Source organism: Esox lucius, chromosome 25 (assembly GCF_011004845.1).
Source record: "Esox lucius isolate fEsoLuc1 chromosome 25, fEsoLuc1.pri, whole genome shotgun sequence".
NCBI lineage: Eukaryota > Metazoa > Chordata > Actinopteri > Esociformes > Esocidae > Esox > Esox lucius.
Window position 1 is genome coordinate 20,752,686 of NC_047593.1, and position 18,996 is coordinate 20,771,681.

Sequence of the window (18,996 nt, forward strand, 5' to 3'; positions counted from 1 at the left end):
GTTTTCTTTCCATGTTCCAGATGGGGACAGTGTGGGAAGCTGGTTGATATCAAACAAGGACAAAGAGGTAGAAGATGTTCCCTTACCTTCCCCTAACTTTTACAGAACCTCAATTACCTACCCCTTTTTGCCCACTTGACCTACGCCTATCACCCAACACAACCTAACACAACCCAACACAACCCAACACAACCCAACACAACCCAACCCAACACAACACAACCCAACACAACCCAACACAACCCAACACAACCCAACACAACCTGACCCCTAGTGCCTTAAGGTCAAATTTACCCTAACCCTGACACTAGGCCCAAATTTTAAGTCCTGGGTTTCAACCTTCCAAAAATGTTTTGAGGACCCATTGTTTAGGATTTACTACTACTGCTGTTAGAACTACTACTAATAGTACTATTTATACTACTGTTAGACCTACTACTAAAAGTACTATTTCTACTACTGTTTGAACTACTACTAATAGTACTATTTATACTACTGTTAGACCTACTACTAAAAGTACTATTTCTACTACTGTTTGAACTACTACTAATAGTACTATTTATACTAATCTAAACCCACAATCCTGGCATCCAAGCTAATATTTTTTGACAAATCTGCAAAATGGAGAGTACCACTACTATTACTACAAATGTTACTTCTCTACTGTTAATACTACCACCACCTCTTCTACAACAAAGTACTACAACTCCTACAATTACCACTTTTACTACCACTCCAACTACTGTTACTTCTACTGCCATTAATACCTTTACTATTAGTCAAAGCAAGTAATATATCACTTGAATGTAATTATATTGGATTATTTCTACATTATACTATTGGAATTTAGGCTCTTAGTCTAAAAATATTGACTACTGGATTTTTATTGTTTTAATTAATTTAAACTTAATTTAAAATAAGCTGTCTGAGCAGTGACATGATCAGCCTGAAGGGAATGGAATAGAATTATCATTTCTGGAATTATTGGATAATATTGAATTGGGAGTTAAATGGAATTGGGTTTTGGAGTGGAATTTACAGGGAGAGGGAATTTAATTAGAATTGACTTAGTGGAATTAACCACACCCCTGACACAATTAGATGTAATTCTCGGGAGACCTGGTGTAAGACAAATAGGTATATTAGTATTGTATGTGACCGTTGACGAAGTCATCCTGCTTGTTTGATTTATAAGTTGACTTATAACTGCCTGATGCATTCATTGATTGGCAGGCTCAGATCTTTAACCGACGTTTCATTGGTCCTTCACCGAGGGGGCGTGTTACTAACCGTTACTATACCGACAAGAATGTCACCTGCCGCAGCTGCAAAAAGACCGGACACCTGTCCAAGAATTGTCCTACACCCAAGGTATACTCACATGCACACATGGCGATTCAATTACTTGTAGTAGCAGTTTAGACCAGAAATTAGCAAACTAAATACATTGAGCGGGAAAAAGTATTTGATCCCCTGCAGATTTTGTACATTTGCCCACAGCAAAAGAAATGATCAGTCTATAATTTTAATGGTAAGTTTATTTGAACAGTGAGAGACAGAATAACAACAACAGAAATCCAGAAAAACGGATGTCAACAATGTGATAAATTAATTAGCATTTTAATGAGTGAAATAAGTCTTTGATCCCCTCTCAATCAGAAAGATTTCTGGCTCCCAGGTGTCTTTTATACAGGTAACGAGCTGAGATTAGGAGCACACTCTTAAAGGGGCAAACGTACAAAATCAGCAGGGGATCTAATATTTTTTTCCCTCACTGTAACAGCTTGCTATTTCAATGTTTGGAAAATTGCAAGCTGTTACAGTACGCACAGATTAACAAAAAAAAAGTATTGTTAATTTTCGGCTTGATCGTACCTTCAAAATATGAGCAGATTGTAAGTAAAATGGTAATAACAGAAACACATTCTTTATCTAAAAACTCTGTTGTTAATGTATGAGTAGTTTTGTCGTTTGTGCATCGTCCCGTTGCCGAGGTAACAGCACTGAGTCTCCTGGGAAGATTGATGGAGCGGACGAACGCACAGCAGGAGACCTGACACCGCTCATCTGTGCAGGATCTCTCCTGAGCCCTTTGTCCTTGCTTGTGGACTCGCTTCTTCAGCTCACCTCACAGGATTTCAATGGGTTTTAGGTCCAGGGGCTTCCACTGCAAAGGCGTGCTTCTGTAGTCAGTGGGCTGTTTGTGTGTGGATGTGGAGGAATGCTTTGGGTCATTGTCCTGCTGGAAGATCCAAGGATGACCCAGTTTTATGTTAGCACTTATCTCCTTGTCTCTGTTGTCTGTGTGTGGTGTTTCTAGAAGGATCCGTGCTGTATGTTGTGTGGGGAGCCCGGTCACCGGATCCAGAGTTGCCCCAGCCGGCACTGTAACCGATGTGGCCTCCCCGGTCATGAGTATGCGGCGTGTCACGGGCCCAACCTCCGCTTCAAACAGTGTCACCGCTGCGGGATGCATGGGCATCTCAACAACGTGAGGAACTCACACACCCCCACGTCCCGTCCCCCCTCCCTCCCTCTCCCTCCCCCTCCCTCCCTGTGGAGGTGCGTGGGTGTCGGAGGAGAGGCAGCCTAGGCATGTGACACTCGCGCTCCATCAAGCGTCAGTATTTAATGAGTGACCCAGGGGACAGAGACCTGACACACACACACACGCACACACACACAAAAGTTTAGGAAGAGAATGTGTGTCCTGGATTTCGACAGGTTTACTTACTACTGTAGGCAGAGAGGCTGGCAGAGAGGCTGCAAGACAGACAAAACGCTAAACAGTCAGGCTGCCAGACAGACAAAACACCAGACAGACAGACAGGCAGGCTGCCAGACGGACAAAACACTTGATAGACAAAACACCAGACAGACTCACAGACAGGCAGGCTGCCAGACAGACAAAACACCAGACAGACTCACAGACAGGCAGGCTGACAGACAGACAGAACGCCAGACAGTCAGGCTGCCAGACAGACAGAACGCTAGACAGTCAGGCTGCCAGACAGAACGCTAGACAGTCAGGCTGCCAGACAGACAGACAATCTGCCAGACAGACAGACAGACTCACAGATAGGCAGTGTGCCAGACAGACAGTCAGGCTGCCAGACAGACAGAACGCTAGACAGTCAGGCTGCCAGACAGACAGAACGCTAGACAGTCAGGCTGCCAGACAGACAGAACACCAGACAGACAGACAGACAGGCAGGCTGCCAGACGGACAAAACACTTGATAGACAGAGAGACAAAACACCAGACAGACTGAGAGACTCACAGACAGGCAGGCTGCCAGACAGACAGACAATCTGCCAGGCAGACAGACAGACTCACAGACAGGCAGTGTGCCAGACAGACAGACAGGCTGATAGACAGACAAAACGCCAGACAGAATATCTATATTATAACAGTTAACATGATCAACTGTACCTGTAGTAATGACAATAATAAATATTAGTACTCAAACATAAATTACTAATATGTCCGGTGGGATGGTAGTATTATATAATAATGTCTACTACTGGTAGGATGGTAGTATTATATAATAATGTCTACTACTGGTAGGGCAGTAGTGTTATATAATAATGTCTACTACTGTAGGATGGTAGTATTATATAATAATGTATACTGCTGGTAGGGCAGTAGTGTTATATAATAATGTCTACTACTGTAGGATGGTAATATTATATAATAATGTATACTGCTGTAGGATGGTAGTATTATATAATGTCTACTACTGTATGGTGGTAGTATTATATAATAATGTATACTGCTGTAGGATGGTAGTATTATATAATGTCTACTACTGGTAGGGCAGTAGTATTATATAATAATGTCTACTACTGGTAGGATGGTAATATTATATAATAATGTATACTACTGGTAGGATGGTAATATTATATAATGTCTACTACTGGTAGGATGGTAATATTATATAATGTCTACTACTGGTAGGATGGTAATATTATATAATGTCTACTACTGGTAGGATGGTAATATTATATAATGTCTACTACTGGTAGGATGGTAATATTATATAATGTCTACTACTGGTAGGATGGTAATATTATATAATAATGTCTACTACAGTAGGGTGGTTGTATTATATAATAATATGTGTACTATTGTTGATAGTACACCTGATTGATAATTTTTGGAAAGAAAGCTTTTCTTAGGTCTGAATATTTGTCATAATAGGAAGTTAAGCTATCTATCTCTGTCTAGCTGTTATGTGTCTCTTTATCTTTCATAAGGATTTTTCAGTATTAATGATGTTCTTGTGTTTCACACTGTTTGTGACTGTTTTCTTTCATCAGACCTGCCCAGAGATCTGGAGACAATACCACATCACGGTAGGTGACGTGTTTGTGTGTGTGATTTAGATCTTACATCTAGGTAAAATTTAGGCATCAATGTTAATTTATTGAGGTTAAGGTTAGGGTTGGTTTAGGGTTGGGTAAGGGTAATGTTTAGGGTTAGGTTTAGGGTTAAGATTAGGGCAAAGGAGCATGCAATTTCTATTTTCTGGTCCCCATGAGAGTAGCTGTACAAACTTGTCTGTGTGTGTGTGTGTTGGGAGAGAGGGAGGAAGGGAGGGAGGGAGTGGGTGTTAGGGGTGTGTGTAAAGGTGGTCCTCTGGTAGTTCTGGTATCTATCTGGGTGTCTGATGTCCTCTGGTAGTTCTGGTATCTATCTGGGTGTCTGATGTCCTCTGGTAGTTCTGGTATCTATCTGGGTGTCTGATGTCCTCTGGTAGTTCTGGTATCTATCTGGGTGTCTGATGTCCTCTGGTAGTTCTGGTATCTATCTGGGTGTCTGATGTCCTCTGGTAGTTCTGGTATCTATCTGGGTGTCTGATGTCCTCTGGTAGTTCTGGTATCTATCTGGGTGTCTGATGTCCTCTGGTAGTTCTGGTATCTATCTGGGTGTCTGATGTCCTCTGGTAGTTCTGGTATCTATCTGGGTGTCTGATGTCCTCTGGTAGTTCTGGTATCTATCTGGGTGTCTGATGTCCTCTGGTAGTTCTGGTATCTATCTGGGTGTCTGATGTCCTCTGGTAGTTCTGGTATCTATCTGGGTGTCTGATGTCCTCTGGTAGTTCTGGTATCTATCTGGGAGTCTCATGTCCTCTGGTAGTTCTGGCTGTTCCTCCAGATTGCCAGCCTGTCTAAAATCAATGTAAAAGACCTAGTGAAGGTACCGCTCTGGGTCAGGTCAGTATGGAGAAAGTACTCCTCTGGGTCAGAGGTTAGTATGGAGAAGGTACTGCTCTGGGTCAGAGGTTAGTATGGAGAAGGTACTGCTCTGGGTCAGAGGTTAGTATGGAGAAGGTACTGCTCTGGGTCAGATGTCAGTATGGAGAAGGTACTGCCCTGGGTCAGAGGTCAGTATGGAGAAGGTACTGCTCTGGGTCAGAGGTCAGGTACTTTGAGTCCATAATTGCCTGTGTCCATGACCTTTTATTTGATTGAATCATTTTGACTGTAATTACATTTTTGGATTCAAAAGTACTTGCCGATGTGCTTGTCCATTTCTTTGTCTGTGTGTTTATTTCCGTGTGTTTGTGTGTTTGTCTATTTCTTTGTCTTTGTGTGTGTTTGTGTATTAATGTTAAAGCAGGTGTCTTCAGCTTTAAACAGACCTTGTATCTTTCATTGACCCCAGTGTTTCTTTGATTCTGAAAGCCCTGGTTCAATCTACATCTAAATGTATCAACAAGAAAACCTCTGCTAACAAGTCAATGTGATGCATGCCCCCCCCCCCCACTTAACCCCCCATCTCCTGTGGTGCCAGCAGTCCTTCAACAAGGTAGGTCCTTTCATCAACTAGAGCTAATTAATCTCCACAGACAAGACTGACAGGCAGACCACCTCTTTCTGCACGCGTGCCCCCCCCCCCCACACACACACACACACACACACCCAGAGCGGCCCCGTGAGGAATGTGGCAGCCCATTTCATGCTTTATCAGGTCTTTTAATTGACAAACAAGCTACTCTTTTTCTCTTATGGTGAGGTCTGTATCGGTGAGGGTGAGGTCTGCACTGCAGGAGATGGGGGGTTAAGTGGGGGGGGGCATGCATCACATTGACTTGTTAGCAGAGTTTTTCTTGTTGATACATTTAGATGTAGATTGAACCAGTGCTTTCAAAATCTAAGAAACACTGGGGTCAATGAAAGATACAAGGTCTTAAAGCGGGTGTTGAATTAACCTCCCATCATGCTTTGGGGGGTGGTGTTTAAAGGCAGGTCCGCTTGGCTGATACCGTGGATAGAACTAAAAACAGCTCTGTGACTTTGAAAATAACATTGACTGTGTGGTGATGTTTTGGGCTTTTTTGCTCCGCTTGCTTGATGTTTCCCAGGTCAGGTCAGTTATTAGAGGTTGACTGGCACACTGAGGTTCTGGAGCGGGGCCTCAGGCCGCTGTTTCAACCTCAACAAAACACAACATTGTGGAATCTTGTGTAGTGCATCACATCCCTCCATTTGTGTTCCAGACACTTATAAGACGCTCTGTTGAAGACGCTCTGTTCAGGGTGTATTGAAGACGCTCTGTTGAAGACGCTCTGTTCAGAGTATATTGAAGACGCTCTGTTGACGACGCTCTGTTCAGGGTGTATTGAAGACGCTCTGTTGAAGACGCTCTGTTCAGAGTATATTGAAGACGCTCTGTTGAAGACGCTCTGTTCAGGGTGTATTGAAGACGCTCTGTTGAAGACGCTCTGTTCAGGGTGTATTGAAGACGCTCTGTTGAAGGCGCTCTGTTCAGGGTGTATTGAAGACGCTCTGTTGAAGGCAGTGTTAGGTCTGTCTCGGTCAGATCGTGCTTTCAGGTGGTACTTTTTGAACAACTGCTGCTTTCTTTTCACCCGCCCATGCAAGTAGGTTTAATGCAGAGCTCACAGACACTGAACTCTGCAGCTTCTTCCAAATGATTGTTTGTGTCTTTCTTCTCCCACATGTCTCCTCCTTGTTAGAGTGCTGGGCACTGTATATGTTTTTGAAAACAATAGTGGCAGGTTTATTCCACCACTACAGAGGTGTGTGTGTGTGTGTCTGGTTTCAGAGGTGGTGGATTGCGACCCAGGCCTAATTGAGGTATTTAAGCAGTTTAAACACAGGGAACAGAAGGTCATTACACACACACACACACACACACACCTCTTCTATGGCTCCCACTGTTGGAAACAGAATCATTTTATTCATGATACTGTTCATGACCCTGAACTCCCCAAAGAGAGAGAGAGAGAGTGTGTGTGTGTGTGTCTCACCTTCTCTGGGTTCAGCCAGGTGTGAAAAGGCATTCTGTCATTCCCTTACTACTGGGGCTATTTATGCTGGTGTGTGTGTGTGTGTGTGTGTGTGTGTGTGGTTGTGTGTGTCCTGAGGGCTTTGTGGTCTCTACAGCTTAGTCTGGAGGAGTCTGTTAGTGAAGCCAGGTGCAGGACACACACACACACACAGTCCACTAACTCTACTCCTAATTCTACCTGTTTAAGATTGAAGGAAAATATGGAGATAGAGCAGGAGAGAATAGATGGATAGAGTAGAGTGAGGAAGGGATGGAGGGATGGATGGAGAGAGAGAGAGAGAGAGGCAGCTAGGAAAAGCCCAAAACATCACAGAAGCTCCATGTTTAACTAACGGGAAAGGTATCCTTTCTCTGAACACCTCATTGAGTTTTCTGTGAACATAGGGACGGGTTTGCTTTACCAAAACGCTCTAATTTGGTCTCATCTGTCTGAAGGAGATTGGCATGTTCAGGTGTTTTGGTAAATTGCGGTTGGGCTTTCTGATGTGTCTGTCCTCCTGGGCCCTGCCATACAAACAAGTTTCCTCTAGTTAGGGACGGATGGTGTGATTTGACAAAGTTGTAACGTGGGTCTGAAGGTCAGCTAGAATCTGGTCTCTGGAGATGGACTTTTAGCTTTGTGATTGGCCATGCTTGGCTTCCGTCTTCTGTGTGAGCTCCTCAAACCGTTTTAGTCTTTTTCTTTTCTCCGAGGGCGTTGTGGTGCAGTGACGCCAAACCGCAGAATCTGTCCGTCCCTCTGATCAAACTGGATGAACGTTTGGTTTTCATATTGCAGGCGTCTGCAACTCATGATCATTGAGTTTAATTTCAGAGTAAAGGAGAATCAACTTCTACAAGATGCCAATAATATTGTACATGCTAGGATATTTTTTTTAATTTAAATTAAGATTTGGTGAATTATGACGATTTTGGGTGGTTATGGGTATTTAATTTCAGAAGTTTTCTAGACAAAATGATCTGAAAAATACAGATTAACGAAGTAATACAATTAATAAAAAATATAACTATAATTCTCTGAAGGCAGAATAGGAAATATATGAATTCTTCCTTGACATTTCTAGCAGTAAATGCCTGTGAGGAATCTATATTTCTCTGACCGTCCTGGTTTTATGTGTAGATGTCTGTCTCCGTCCCCAGACTACGGTAACTCAGTCTGTACTTTTTAAAAATCTTCCTTTGTTCTACATCTTCAATTTTACAAAAGGTGTTGTAGTAATTTGCTAATGGGTTGAATTTAATTTGCGAGTAATTATTTTGTTATTTTAGGATTGAGATTTATTTATCTGAGTGTTTTTATTAACCGTTGAGCGGCTGAATTTAGCTGGTGTTTTTGAGCCAGTTTCAGTCCAGAGGGTCATCTCTGGGTCCTGTGTTTTCATGAAATTGCTTTGCCCTAAAATATTCTGGTTCACTGTGAATTAGCTGGTTCATACAGGTTGAGGTAGGGGACACCCAGAGGATTTGTATAAAATACTACGTGTAACATTTTGCTGGTGTATACAGTATGTCTTCAGATGGAGGGAGGCAGACAGGGACGGGTGAATGGAGAACAGGGGGGAGGCCGGGGAGATTGGGGGGAGGCTGTACCCGACACTACAAACAAACACAGGTGACTCAGTGTGTCAGTGTTAAGGCCACAGCGCCCCCATCTGGTTGCTGGAGGTAGTGCAGCCCTCACCCACAGTCATCTGGTCCTTGATCACACCTTAGATTCTACCTGTCATCTGGTACTAGAATCACACCTTTGATTCTACCTGTCATCTGGTCCTTGATCACACCTTAGATTCTACCTGTCATCTGGTACTAGAATCACACCTTAGATTCTACCTGTCATCTGGTACTAGATCACACCTTAGATTCTACCTGTCATCTGGTACTAGAATCACACCTTAGATTCTACCTGTCATCTGGTACTAGAATCACACCTTAGATTCTACCTGTCATCTGGTACTAGAATCACACCTTAGATTCTACCTGTCATCTGGTACTAGATCACACCTTAGATTCTACCTGTCATCTGGTACTAGAATCACACCTTTGATTCTACCTGTCGCCCGGTACTTGATCACACCTTTGATTCTACCTGTCGCCCGGTACTTGATCACACCTTTGATTCTACCTGTTGTCTGATACTAGATATCACACCTTTGATTCTACCAGTTTTCAAATCCTAGATCAGGGCCGATCTGCAACCCAGTGGTTGGAAAGTCTGTGCTGAATTAAAACCCTGAGAGTGTTGAATTGGTTACAGAGTGGATTACAGAGAAGGGGATTGGTTCAGCTGTATTAGCATTTCATTGGTTCTCTGAAAAAGCCACTGAAGGCACTGATTCCACATATTTTTCTGTTGCTCTTTTAACCAGACAATGATTTCTGTATCGTTGGTGTGTTTGGACGTGTCAGTTTCTGATGTTCGTCATCAAGAAATAGTTTTAAGGAGGTCATTATCACTTCCTCAAAATAGACAGGATGAATCTAAGATTACTCAAGAAACCTATAATAAATGTTGACGTTTTGCAGAGGAGCACATTTTTTCATCTTTGTGTTGTGGCCAGTTTTCCGTCTCTTGGCCAATGGACCGACCCTGTAACAATCACCTCATCCATTCATCACTTGTTAGAACCCAACCCTCCTATACAGTTGGATGCTGATTTTACTGTTGGTCTCACAAAACTCACTTTATGAGGTGATGTGTGTCAGTGGGGTGACACTGCTCACCTGTGGCCACAGACAGAATTGCAGGGTCATGTTGGAAAGGGATTGTAATATCAGTCTTTCCCTCTGCCCGCTGTCTCCTCCTCAACCCTGTCTCTCCCTCTGCCCGCTGTCTCCTCCTCAACCCTGTCTCCCCCTCTGCCCGCTGTCTCCTCCTCAACCCTGTCTCTCCCTCTGCCCGCTGTCTCCTCCTCAACCCTGTCTCCCCCTCTGCCCGCTGTCTCCTCCTCAACCCTGTCTCTCCCTCTGCCCGCTGTCTCCTCCTCAACCCTGTCTCCCCCTCTGCCCGCTGTCTCCTCCTCAACCCTGTCTCTCCCTCTGCCCGCTGTCTCCTCCTCAACCCTGTCTCTCCCTCTGCCCGCTGTCTCCTCCTCAACCCTGTCTCTCCCTCTGCCCGCTGTCTCCTCCTCAACCCTGTCTCTCCCTCTGCCCGCTGTCTCCTCCTCAACCCTGTCTCTCCCTCTGCCCGCTGTCTCCTCCTCAACCCTGTCTCTCCCTCTGCCCGCTATCTCCTCCTCAACCCTGTCTCTCCCTCTGCCCCCTCTGCCCGCTGTCTCCTCTTCAACCCTGTCTCTCCCTCTGCCCGCTGTCTCCTCCTCAACCCTGTCTCTCCCTCTGCCCCCTCTGCCCGCTGTCTCCTCTTCAACCCTGTCTCTCCCTCTGCCCGCTGTCTCCTCCTCAACCTTGTCTCCCCCTCTGCCCGCTGTCTCCTCCTCAACCCTGTCTCTCCCTCTGCCCGCTGTCTCCTCCTCAACCTTGTCTCTCCCTCTGCCCGCTGTCTCCTCCTCAACCCTGTCTCTCCCTCTGCCCGCTGTCTCCTCCTCAACCCTGTCTCTCCCTCTGCCCGCTGTCTCCTCCTCAACCCTGTCTCTCCCTCTGCCCGCTGTCTCCTCCTCAACCTTGTCTGCCCGCTGTCAACCCTGTCTCGAGGGTGGAGGTCTGAGGATGGGGATCCATGGGACATACATACACCAGTCAAATCCTTGTTGATTCCCACGTGATAAACCATGTCAGGCGCAGTGCTGTCAGCTGACATTGAGCTCAGATCCTGTATCCTGTGATCATCCTTACAATACCTCTAGAACTTGATTGGGGTTGGTCTGTGGCAAATTATATTCCGAAGACAAAGTTCAATTGTGTTATAATAATATTGATTTACCAAGACAACACTGGAATGACTTTGCGACTGGTCTGTGAATGTCTTTGAGTGGCCCAGCCAAAATCCATACTTGAAATCCGCTGAACATCTCTGGGGTTTCCTGAAGATCGCACTTCACTGATGCTCTCCGTCAGACCTGACAGCTTGAGAGGATCTAAAACTGTGCAAAGCTGGTAGAGAAACATTTGGTCGCTACGAAAGTACTGAATAACGTCTGTGAGACGTTACGTGAGATATTCCTGTGTTCTTTTTTTCTATACATTTCTAAAAACGTTCTGTGAAAACTTTCAGGCCCCTTCACGTGTGTGTGTGTGTGTGTGTGTGTGTGTATACATGACTGAACTATAAATCAAATTCATATGAAACATTTTAATATTGATTATTACATATATAAAAATTGCAATATCAATTGAAATATTGATTATTTTTTGTGCAATATGCAGATCTCAAGACACGTTCCAGCCTCGTGTAATGTTTGTTTGTTTACTGTAATCTCCGCTTCCTCTCGCAAAACATCAAGCCCCGCCCCCCACAAATTAAGCACTTCCCTGTTCTCACGGTCAGATTCACTGGTGTGTTCTCTGTTCTGTTCGGTCTTGTACATTCAACCGATTCTTCCAGTCCAGTTCGGTACTACTGGCCACTTTTCTGTTCATCCTGCTCTTCTATGTCTGTGATTCTGGCATTGTAATATGTGGTTACATCGCTAATATCTCAGCCTTAGTGCGCAGACACACACACATGCACACACACAGCTCTTTACAAGACTCTTTTTGACAAGGGAAACGGTTCAGCTTTCGTACTATGTAATGCGTTTCAATAGATATTCAATAAAGTAGAAATAGATTTAAATAGATTAGCCTGTATCCCATTTTCCACCTTGCACGCTGTGACCAGATTAACACTGCTCCCATGAAAGACTGTGTTCCCTGTGTGTGTCTCTGTGTGTGTGTGTGTGTCTCTGTGTGTGTGTGTGTCTCTGTGTGTGTGTGTGTCTGTGTGTCTCTGTGTGTGTGTGTCTCTGTGTGTGTGTCTCTGTGTGTGTGTGTCTCTGTGTGTGTGTGTCTCTGTGTGTGTGTGTCTATGTGTGTGTGTGTGTCTATGTGTGTTTGTGTGTCTATGTGTGTGTCTGTGTGTTTGTGTGTCTGTGTGTTTGTGTGTCTATGTGCATGTGTGTGTCTCTATGCGTGTTTGTGTGTCTGTGTGTGTTTGTGTGTCTATGTATGTGTTTCTACGTGTGTGTCTGTGTGTGTTTGTGTCTTTGTGTGTGTCTCAAATTATCATTATCCTTCGTAGTTGGGGGGGGGCAAATAATTCCTCCTTATATTCTCAGTCTCTACCTCCCAGCTTCTCTCTCTTTCCCTCCCCCCTCTCCCCCCTCCACCATCCCTCCCTCCTCTCCCCCCTCCACCATCCCTCCCTCCTCTCCCCCCTCCACCTTCTCTCTCTCCCCCCTCCACCTTCTCTCTCTCCCCCCTCCACCTTCTCTCTCTCCCCCCTCCACCTTCTCTCTCTCTCCCCCCTCCACCTTCTTTCTCTCTCCCCCCTCCACCTTCTCTCTCTCTCCCCCCTCCACCTTCTCTCTCTCCCCCCTCCACCTTCTCTCTCTCTCTCCCCTCAACCTTCTCTCTCTCCCCCCTCCACCTTCTCTCTCTCCCCCCTCCACCTTCTCTCTCTCTCTCTCTCCCCCCTCCACCTTCTCTCTCTCTCTCTCTCCGCCTTCCACTTTCTCTCTCTCCCCACTCCACATTCTCTCTCTCCCCCTTCCACCTTCTCTCTCTCTCCCCCTTCCACCTTCTCTCTCTCTCCCTCCCCCCTCCACCTTCTCTCTCTCTCCCTCCCCCCTCCACCTTCTCTCTCTCTCCCCCCTCCACCTTCCCCCCCCCCCCTCCACCTTCTCTCTCTCTCCCTCCCCCCTCCACCTTCTCTCTCTCTCCCCCCTCCACCTTTTCTCTCTCTTTCTCTAAGAGGAAGTAGTGTGTTTTAGTGATTTACTGACAGGATGAGATAGCAGCAGCCCTGGGGAGGGAGGGGTGTGTGTGTGTCATGTTAGGTCTTGGGTCTTTGTGGCAGACACAAAGACCGGGCAGCATTAAACCCCCCCAACACACCCTCTCTCAGCCATCCCTCAACACTTGTTTGAAATGTCAGATCACTGCAGAATGACGTTCAGGTTTAACCTCTGCTAATATGTTGGTCCTAATATTGTATCTGTAACATTGTGCTGGTGTGTGTGTGTCTGTCTGTGTGTGTGTCTGTGTGTTACTAAAACATGCATGATGTTTCTCACCCCTCACTGGTCCAATCCTTCCAAAAACAGAACTGTGTTTGCATCTCGGATTGTATTCCATTACTGTGTGTGCGTGTGTGTGTGTGTGTGCGTGTGTGTGTGTGTGTGTGTGTGTGTATGTGTGTGTGTAATAGTGTGGGCTTTGTGTGGTCCTGAGGATTAACAAGGCTTTGCCTCCAGCCAAACCAAGGAGCAACGCAGAGCACGGCTTAGCGTGTGTGTCTGCGGGCGTGTGTGGGTGTGTGTGTCTGCGGGCGTGTGTGCGTACGTCTGTGCGTCTGTGCGTGTGTGTGTGTGTGTGTGTGTTGGGGGGGGTCGTCTGTGTGGCTATGGATGGCTGCTTGGCATGTCCACACAGAGAGCCTCTCCAGCTGAACATTCCGTGGCCTCTCATTGGCCTGTGTGCCCCATAGAGCTCCAGCCTGACGGTGGGTGTGTCTGGCCCGGTCTGACATGGTCAAACTCAGCCTGGTAATGTTGCTGCCAGCCACTTCTGCCCAGAAGCCAATAAGAAAGTTATTTTAATCCGTTTGGTCGTGGTCGTCACCCACAACACCTTCCTGCAGGTCCCCACCTGGGCACCAGTCAACCTGGGGTGGATAGCTGAGCGTACAGTTTAGCTCAATGGCCCTGTAGATGCTGCATTTATTTTATAAAGCAGTTTTATTATATAAAGCAATTTTAACATCAGCAGTCTTCACTGTGCTCTTACTCACATCTAGCCTAAAACCCCAAAGAGCAAGCAACATAGAGCAAGCACAGCAGCTAGGAAAAACTCCCCAATAGGGTTGAAACTTAGGAATAAACCTAGAGAGGAACCAGGCTCTGAGGGGGGGCCAAGTGATCATTATAAGTATACAGATTATATTAATGAATGCATGTGAGTCCAGATTATAAAACATTATCCGTATCAGATGGACAAGCACAGGGACAACCAGTTAATATGTTACTCATTTGGCAGAACCACTGCATTTTGGGTGACAGTCTAGCAACTTTTTGGTTACTGGTTAGATGCTCTAGCTGCTAGTCTACGCTGTCTCTAGGCTGTCTACGCTGTCTCTAGGCTGTCTACGCTGTCTCTAGGCAGTCTACGCTGTCTCTAGGCAGTCTACGCTGTCTCTAGGCTGTCTACGCTGTCTCTAGGCTGTCTACGCTGTCTCTAGGCAGTCTACGCTGTCTCTAGGCTGTCTACGCTGTCTCTAGGCTGTCTACGCTGTCTCTAGGCTGTCTACGCTGTCTCTAGGCTGTCTACGCTGTCTCTAGGCTGTCTACGCTGTCTCTAGGCTGTCTACGCTGTCTCTAGGCTGTCTACGCTGTCTCTGGGCTGTCTACGCTGTCTCTAGGCTGTCTACGCTGTCTCTAGGCTGTCTACGCTGTCTCTAGGCTACCCCCTCAGCCCATACATAGACCCTGACCAGAACCCCTCAGCCTGAACATAGACCCTGACCAGAACCCCTCAGCCTGAACATAGACCCTGACCAGGATCCCTCAGCCTGAACATAGACCCTGACCAGGATCCCTCACCCTGAACATAGACCCTGACCAGGATCCCTCACCCTGAACATAGACCCTGACCAGGATCCCTCACCCTGAACATAGACCCTGACCAGGATCCCTCAGCCTGAACATAGACCCTGACCAGAACCCCTCAGCCTGAACATAGACCCTGACCAGAACCCCTCAGCCTGAACATAGACCCTGACCAGAACCCCTCATCTCTCCAAAACAGCCCCTGCGAAAACAGGTGTTATCTTTCTTTCCAGGTCAACCTGGGTATGAGGCAGAGGAGTGGGGGAGAATGAGAGACGGGTGGAAAGCAACGGGGAGAGATCCTCTTTAATTAATATGACCAGAGAGGAAGTGACACACAGGACCTTACAGGTTGCTGGGAGGAGGGATGGTTCTCTGTTCTGTTTCTGAGTCAGTGTCAGGAGATAAGGAGAACCCCAAGGTCGGGGGGTGGAGTGAGAAGACAGCCATACAGCCAATTTCCATTAGAGATGAGTTGGTTGGGGTGATGGGGGTCGGGACATGGGACTGTGATCTCCGACAGAGTGTGTGTGTGTGTGTCTTTGTGATGGAGATTTGGCCGGCCGGTTTGACCTGATAATGCCACACCGTTCTAATGGCATTCATCCATTCTGCCGCTGAACTACTGAGGCGGAAAAGGGAGGGAGCGAAAAACGAGTGTGAGAGAAGGTGGGTGTGTGTGTTGGGGGGGCGTTGTATTAAGCAGACTGGTGTTGGGGGGGGGGGGAGTGTTGGGGGGCGTTGTATTAAGCAGACTGGTGTGGGGGGGGTGTGTTGGGGGGCGTTGTATTAAGCAGACTGGTGTGGGGGGGGGGTTGCTATGTTTAAGAAATTATGGAGCGTAGGGATGTATGATCTCTAATCACAGCATCATAGAGAATAGAGAGGGGGGGGGGGCTCTGAGACCTGGTAGAATGTGTGTGTGAAGAGAGCACCGAGGATTTTAAGCTTACACACACACACACACACACACAAACACAAGGGTTTCTATGTGTAAACCTCATCCACAGACAGACTCACACACTGTTCTGATCCAGGATGATTTAAGTGGCTGGTGACTGGTGAATGCCTTCTCATGACTGGTGACTGGTGACTGGTGAATGCCTTCTCATGACTAGTGACTGGTGACTGGTGAATGCCTTCTCATGACTGGTGACTGGTGAATGCCTTCTCATGACTGGTGACTGGTGAATGCCTTCTCATGACTGGTGACTGGTGAATGCCTTCTCATGACTGGTGACTGGTGAATGCCTTCTCATGACTGGTGACTGCTGAATGCCTTCTTGTGGTTGATGACTGGTGAATGCCTTCTCATGACTGGTGACTGGTGAATGCCTTATCGTGGCTGGTGAATGCCTTCTCATGACTGGTGACTGGTGAATGCCTTCTCGTGACTGGTGAATGCCTTCTCATGACTGGTGAATGCCTTCTCGTGACTGGTGAATGCCTTCTCGTGACTGGTGAATGCCTTATCGTGGCTGGTGAATGCCTTATCGTGGCTGGTGACTGGTGAATGCCTTCTCGTGGCTGGTGACTGGTGAATGCCTTCTCGTGGCTGGTGAATGCCTTATCATGGCTGGTGACTGGTGAATGCCTTATCGTGGCTGGTGACTGGTGAATGCCTTATCGTGGCTGGTGACTGGTGAATGCCTTATCGTGGCTGGTGACTGGTGAATGCCTTCTCGTGACTGGTGAATGCCTTCTCGTGGCTGGTGACTGGTGAATGCCTTCTCGTGGCTGGTGACTGGTGAATGCCTTCTCGTGACTGGTGAATGCCTTCTCATGACTGGTGACTGGTGAATGCCTTATCGTGGCTGGTGACTGGTGAATGCCTTATCGTGGCTGGTGACTGGTGAATGCCTTCTCGTGGCTGGTGACTGGTGAATGCCTTATAGTGGCTGGTGACTGGTGAATGCCTTCTCGTGGCTGGTGACTGGTGAATGCCTTCTCGTGGCTGGTGACTGGTGAATGCCTTCTCGTGGCTGGTGACTGGTGAATGCCTTCTCGTGGCTGGTGACTGGTGAATGCCTTATCGTGGCTGGTGACTGGTGAATGCCTTATTGTGGCTGGTGACTGGTGAATACCTTCTCGTGACTAGTGAATGCCTTCTCATGACTGGTGAATGCCTTCTCGTGACTGGAGACTGCCTTCTCTGGGGCTTGTCAACCTTGTTTTTGTTGTCTTCATTTTGTGTTCTATCCAGGGGCAGAGATGCCTGTCATACCTGTCAAGGTTCACCTGAAGCATCTTGCTGATGTATATGCATATAACAGCCTTTTGTTATTTATGTTTTTAGTCTTTAGCACTTTTATTCTCAACAGCGGCAGCACATTGCAACTTTAATAATGTAGGGGAAATACTGAACACTTTCCAAATAAATATCAACCTTTCTCTTATTCATCTACATCATTTATCCCACCTGTCTCTTTCCAGACTAAGTCAGGTCCCCTGGTGACGTTACCAGGGAATGACGCTGCTTCCAACAACCTTCCCTACTGTTACAACTGTTCCCATAGAGGACACTTTGGATTTGTGAGTATAAGAATGTATCCTGGTTAAAGTAGTGTACTATATAGGGAATAGGGTGTCATCTCTCCATAGGACTCTGGTTAAAGTAGTGTACTATACAGGGAATAGGGTGTCATCTCTCCATAGGACTCTGGTTAAAGTAGTGTACTATATAGGGAATAGGGTGTCATCTCTCCATAGGTCTCTGGTTAAAGTAGTGTACTATATAGGGAATAGGGTGTCATCTCTCCATAGGACTCTGGTAAAAGTAGTGTACTATATAAGGAATAGGGTGTCATCTCTCCATAGGACTCTGGTTAAAGTAGTGTACTATATAGGGAATAGGGTGTCATCTCTCCATAGGTCTCTGGTTAAAGTAGTGTACTATATAGGGAATAGGGTGTCATCTCTCCATAGGACTCTGGTAAAAGTAGTGTACTATATAAGGAATAGGGTGTCATCTCTCCATAGGGCTCTGGTTAAAGTAGTGTACTATATAAGGAATAGGGTGTCATTCGTCCAATGGTGGTCTGTACCAGACCTGTCTGATCTGGCTTTGATGTTATATTGTGTCTGTATGTAGGACTTGACGTTATATTGTGTCTGTATGTAGGACTTGACGTTATATTGTGTCTGTATGTAGGACTTGACGTTATATTGTGTCTGTATGTAGGACTTGACGTTATATTGTGTCTGTATGTAGGACTTGACTGCTTTACAGGACTTGAAATTCAACACTACTGTTGTTTGTTCCTTGGGGTTTAAGGCCGGGTGTCTCTGTAAAGCACTTTGTGACAACTGCTGTTGTAAAAAGCGCTTTATAAATAAATTTTGATTGATTGATTTGATTGACGTTATATTGTGTCTGTATGTAGGACTTGACGTTATATTGTGTCTGTATGTAGGACTTGACGTTATATTGTGTCTGTATGTAGGACTTGACGTTATATTGTGTCTGTATGTAGGACTTGACGTTATATTGTGTCTGTATGTAGGACTTGACGTTATATTGTGTCTGTATGTAGGACTTGACGTTATATTGTGTCTGTATGTAGGACTTGACGTTATATTGTGTCTGTATGTAGGACTTGACGTTATATTGTGTCTGTATGTGGGACTTGACGTTATATTGTGTCTGTATGTAGGACTGCTCACAGAGGAGGATGTTTGCAGGAATACTTCCCTGCTCTCCGTTTATCAACCACTACGACTCACCCAGTGATCTCCGCAAGCTGGAAGTCCGCACTCGGCATAGAGTTAAAGGTAACCACACACACACACACACACACACACACACAGACAGACAGACACACACCCAGACACAGACACGCGCACACACACACACCAATGTCAGGGTTGTAACTGTGGTATTTAAGGGCTTTCTTAATATAACATCTCTCTACATCCCTTTATCTCTCCATTTATCCCTCTTTTTCTCTCCATCTCTCCCTCTCTCCCTCCCTCCCTCCCTCCC

General features: G+C 46.1%; 1 protein-coding gene across 2 annotated transcripts in view; it reads left to right on the forward strand.

Moving 5' to 3' along the window:
* Positions 1-18,996, forward strand: part of zcchc7 (zinc finger, CCHC domain containing 7) — a 50,303-nt gene that overhangs the window by 29,627 nt on the left and 1,680 nt on the right. For both annotated transcript variants that reach the window (XM_029118341.2, XM_029118342.2), the window contains exons 5-10: positions 21-67; positions 1,234-1,371; positions 2,321-2,491; positions 4,320-4,355; positions 17,448-17,546; positions 18,668-18,785. In XM_029118341.2, the coding sequence (XP_028974174.2) occupies positions 21-67; positions 1,234-1,371; positions 2,321-2,491; positions 4,320-4,355; positions 17,448-17,546; positions 18,668-18,785 (609 nt within the window). The remainder of the gene's footprint in view (positions 1-20; positions 68-1,233; positions 1,372-2,320; positions 2,492-4,319; positions 4,356-17,447; positions 17,547-18,667; positions 18,786-18,996) is intronic.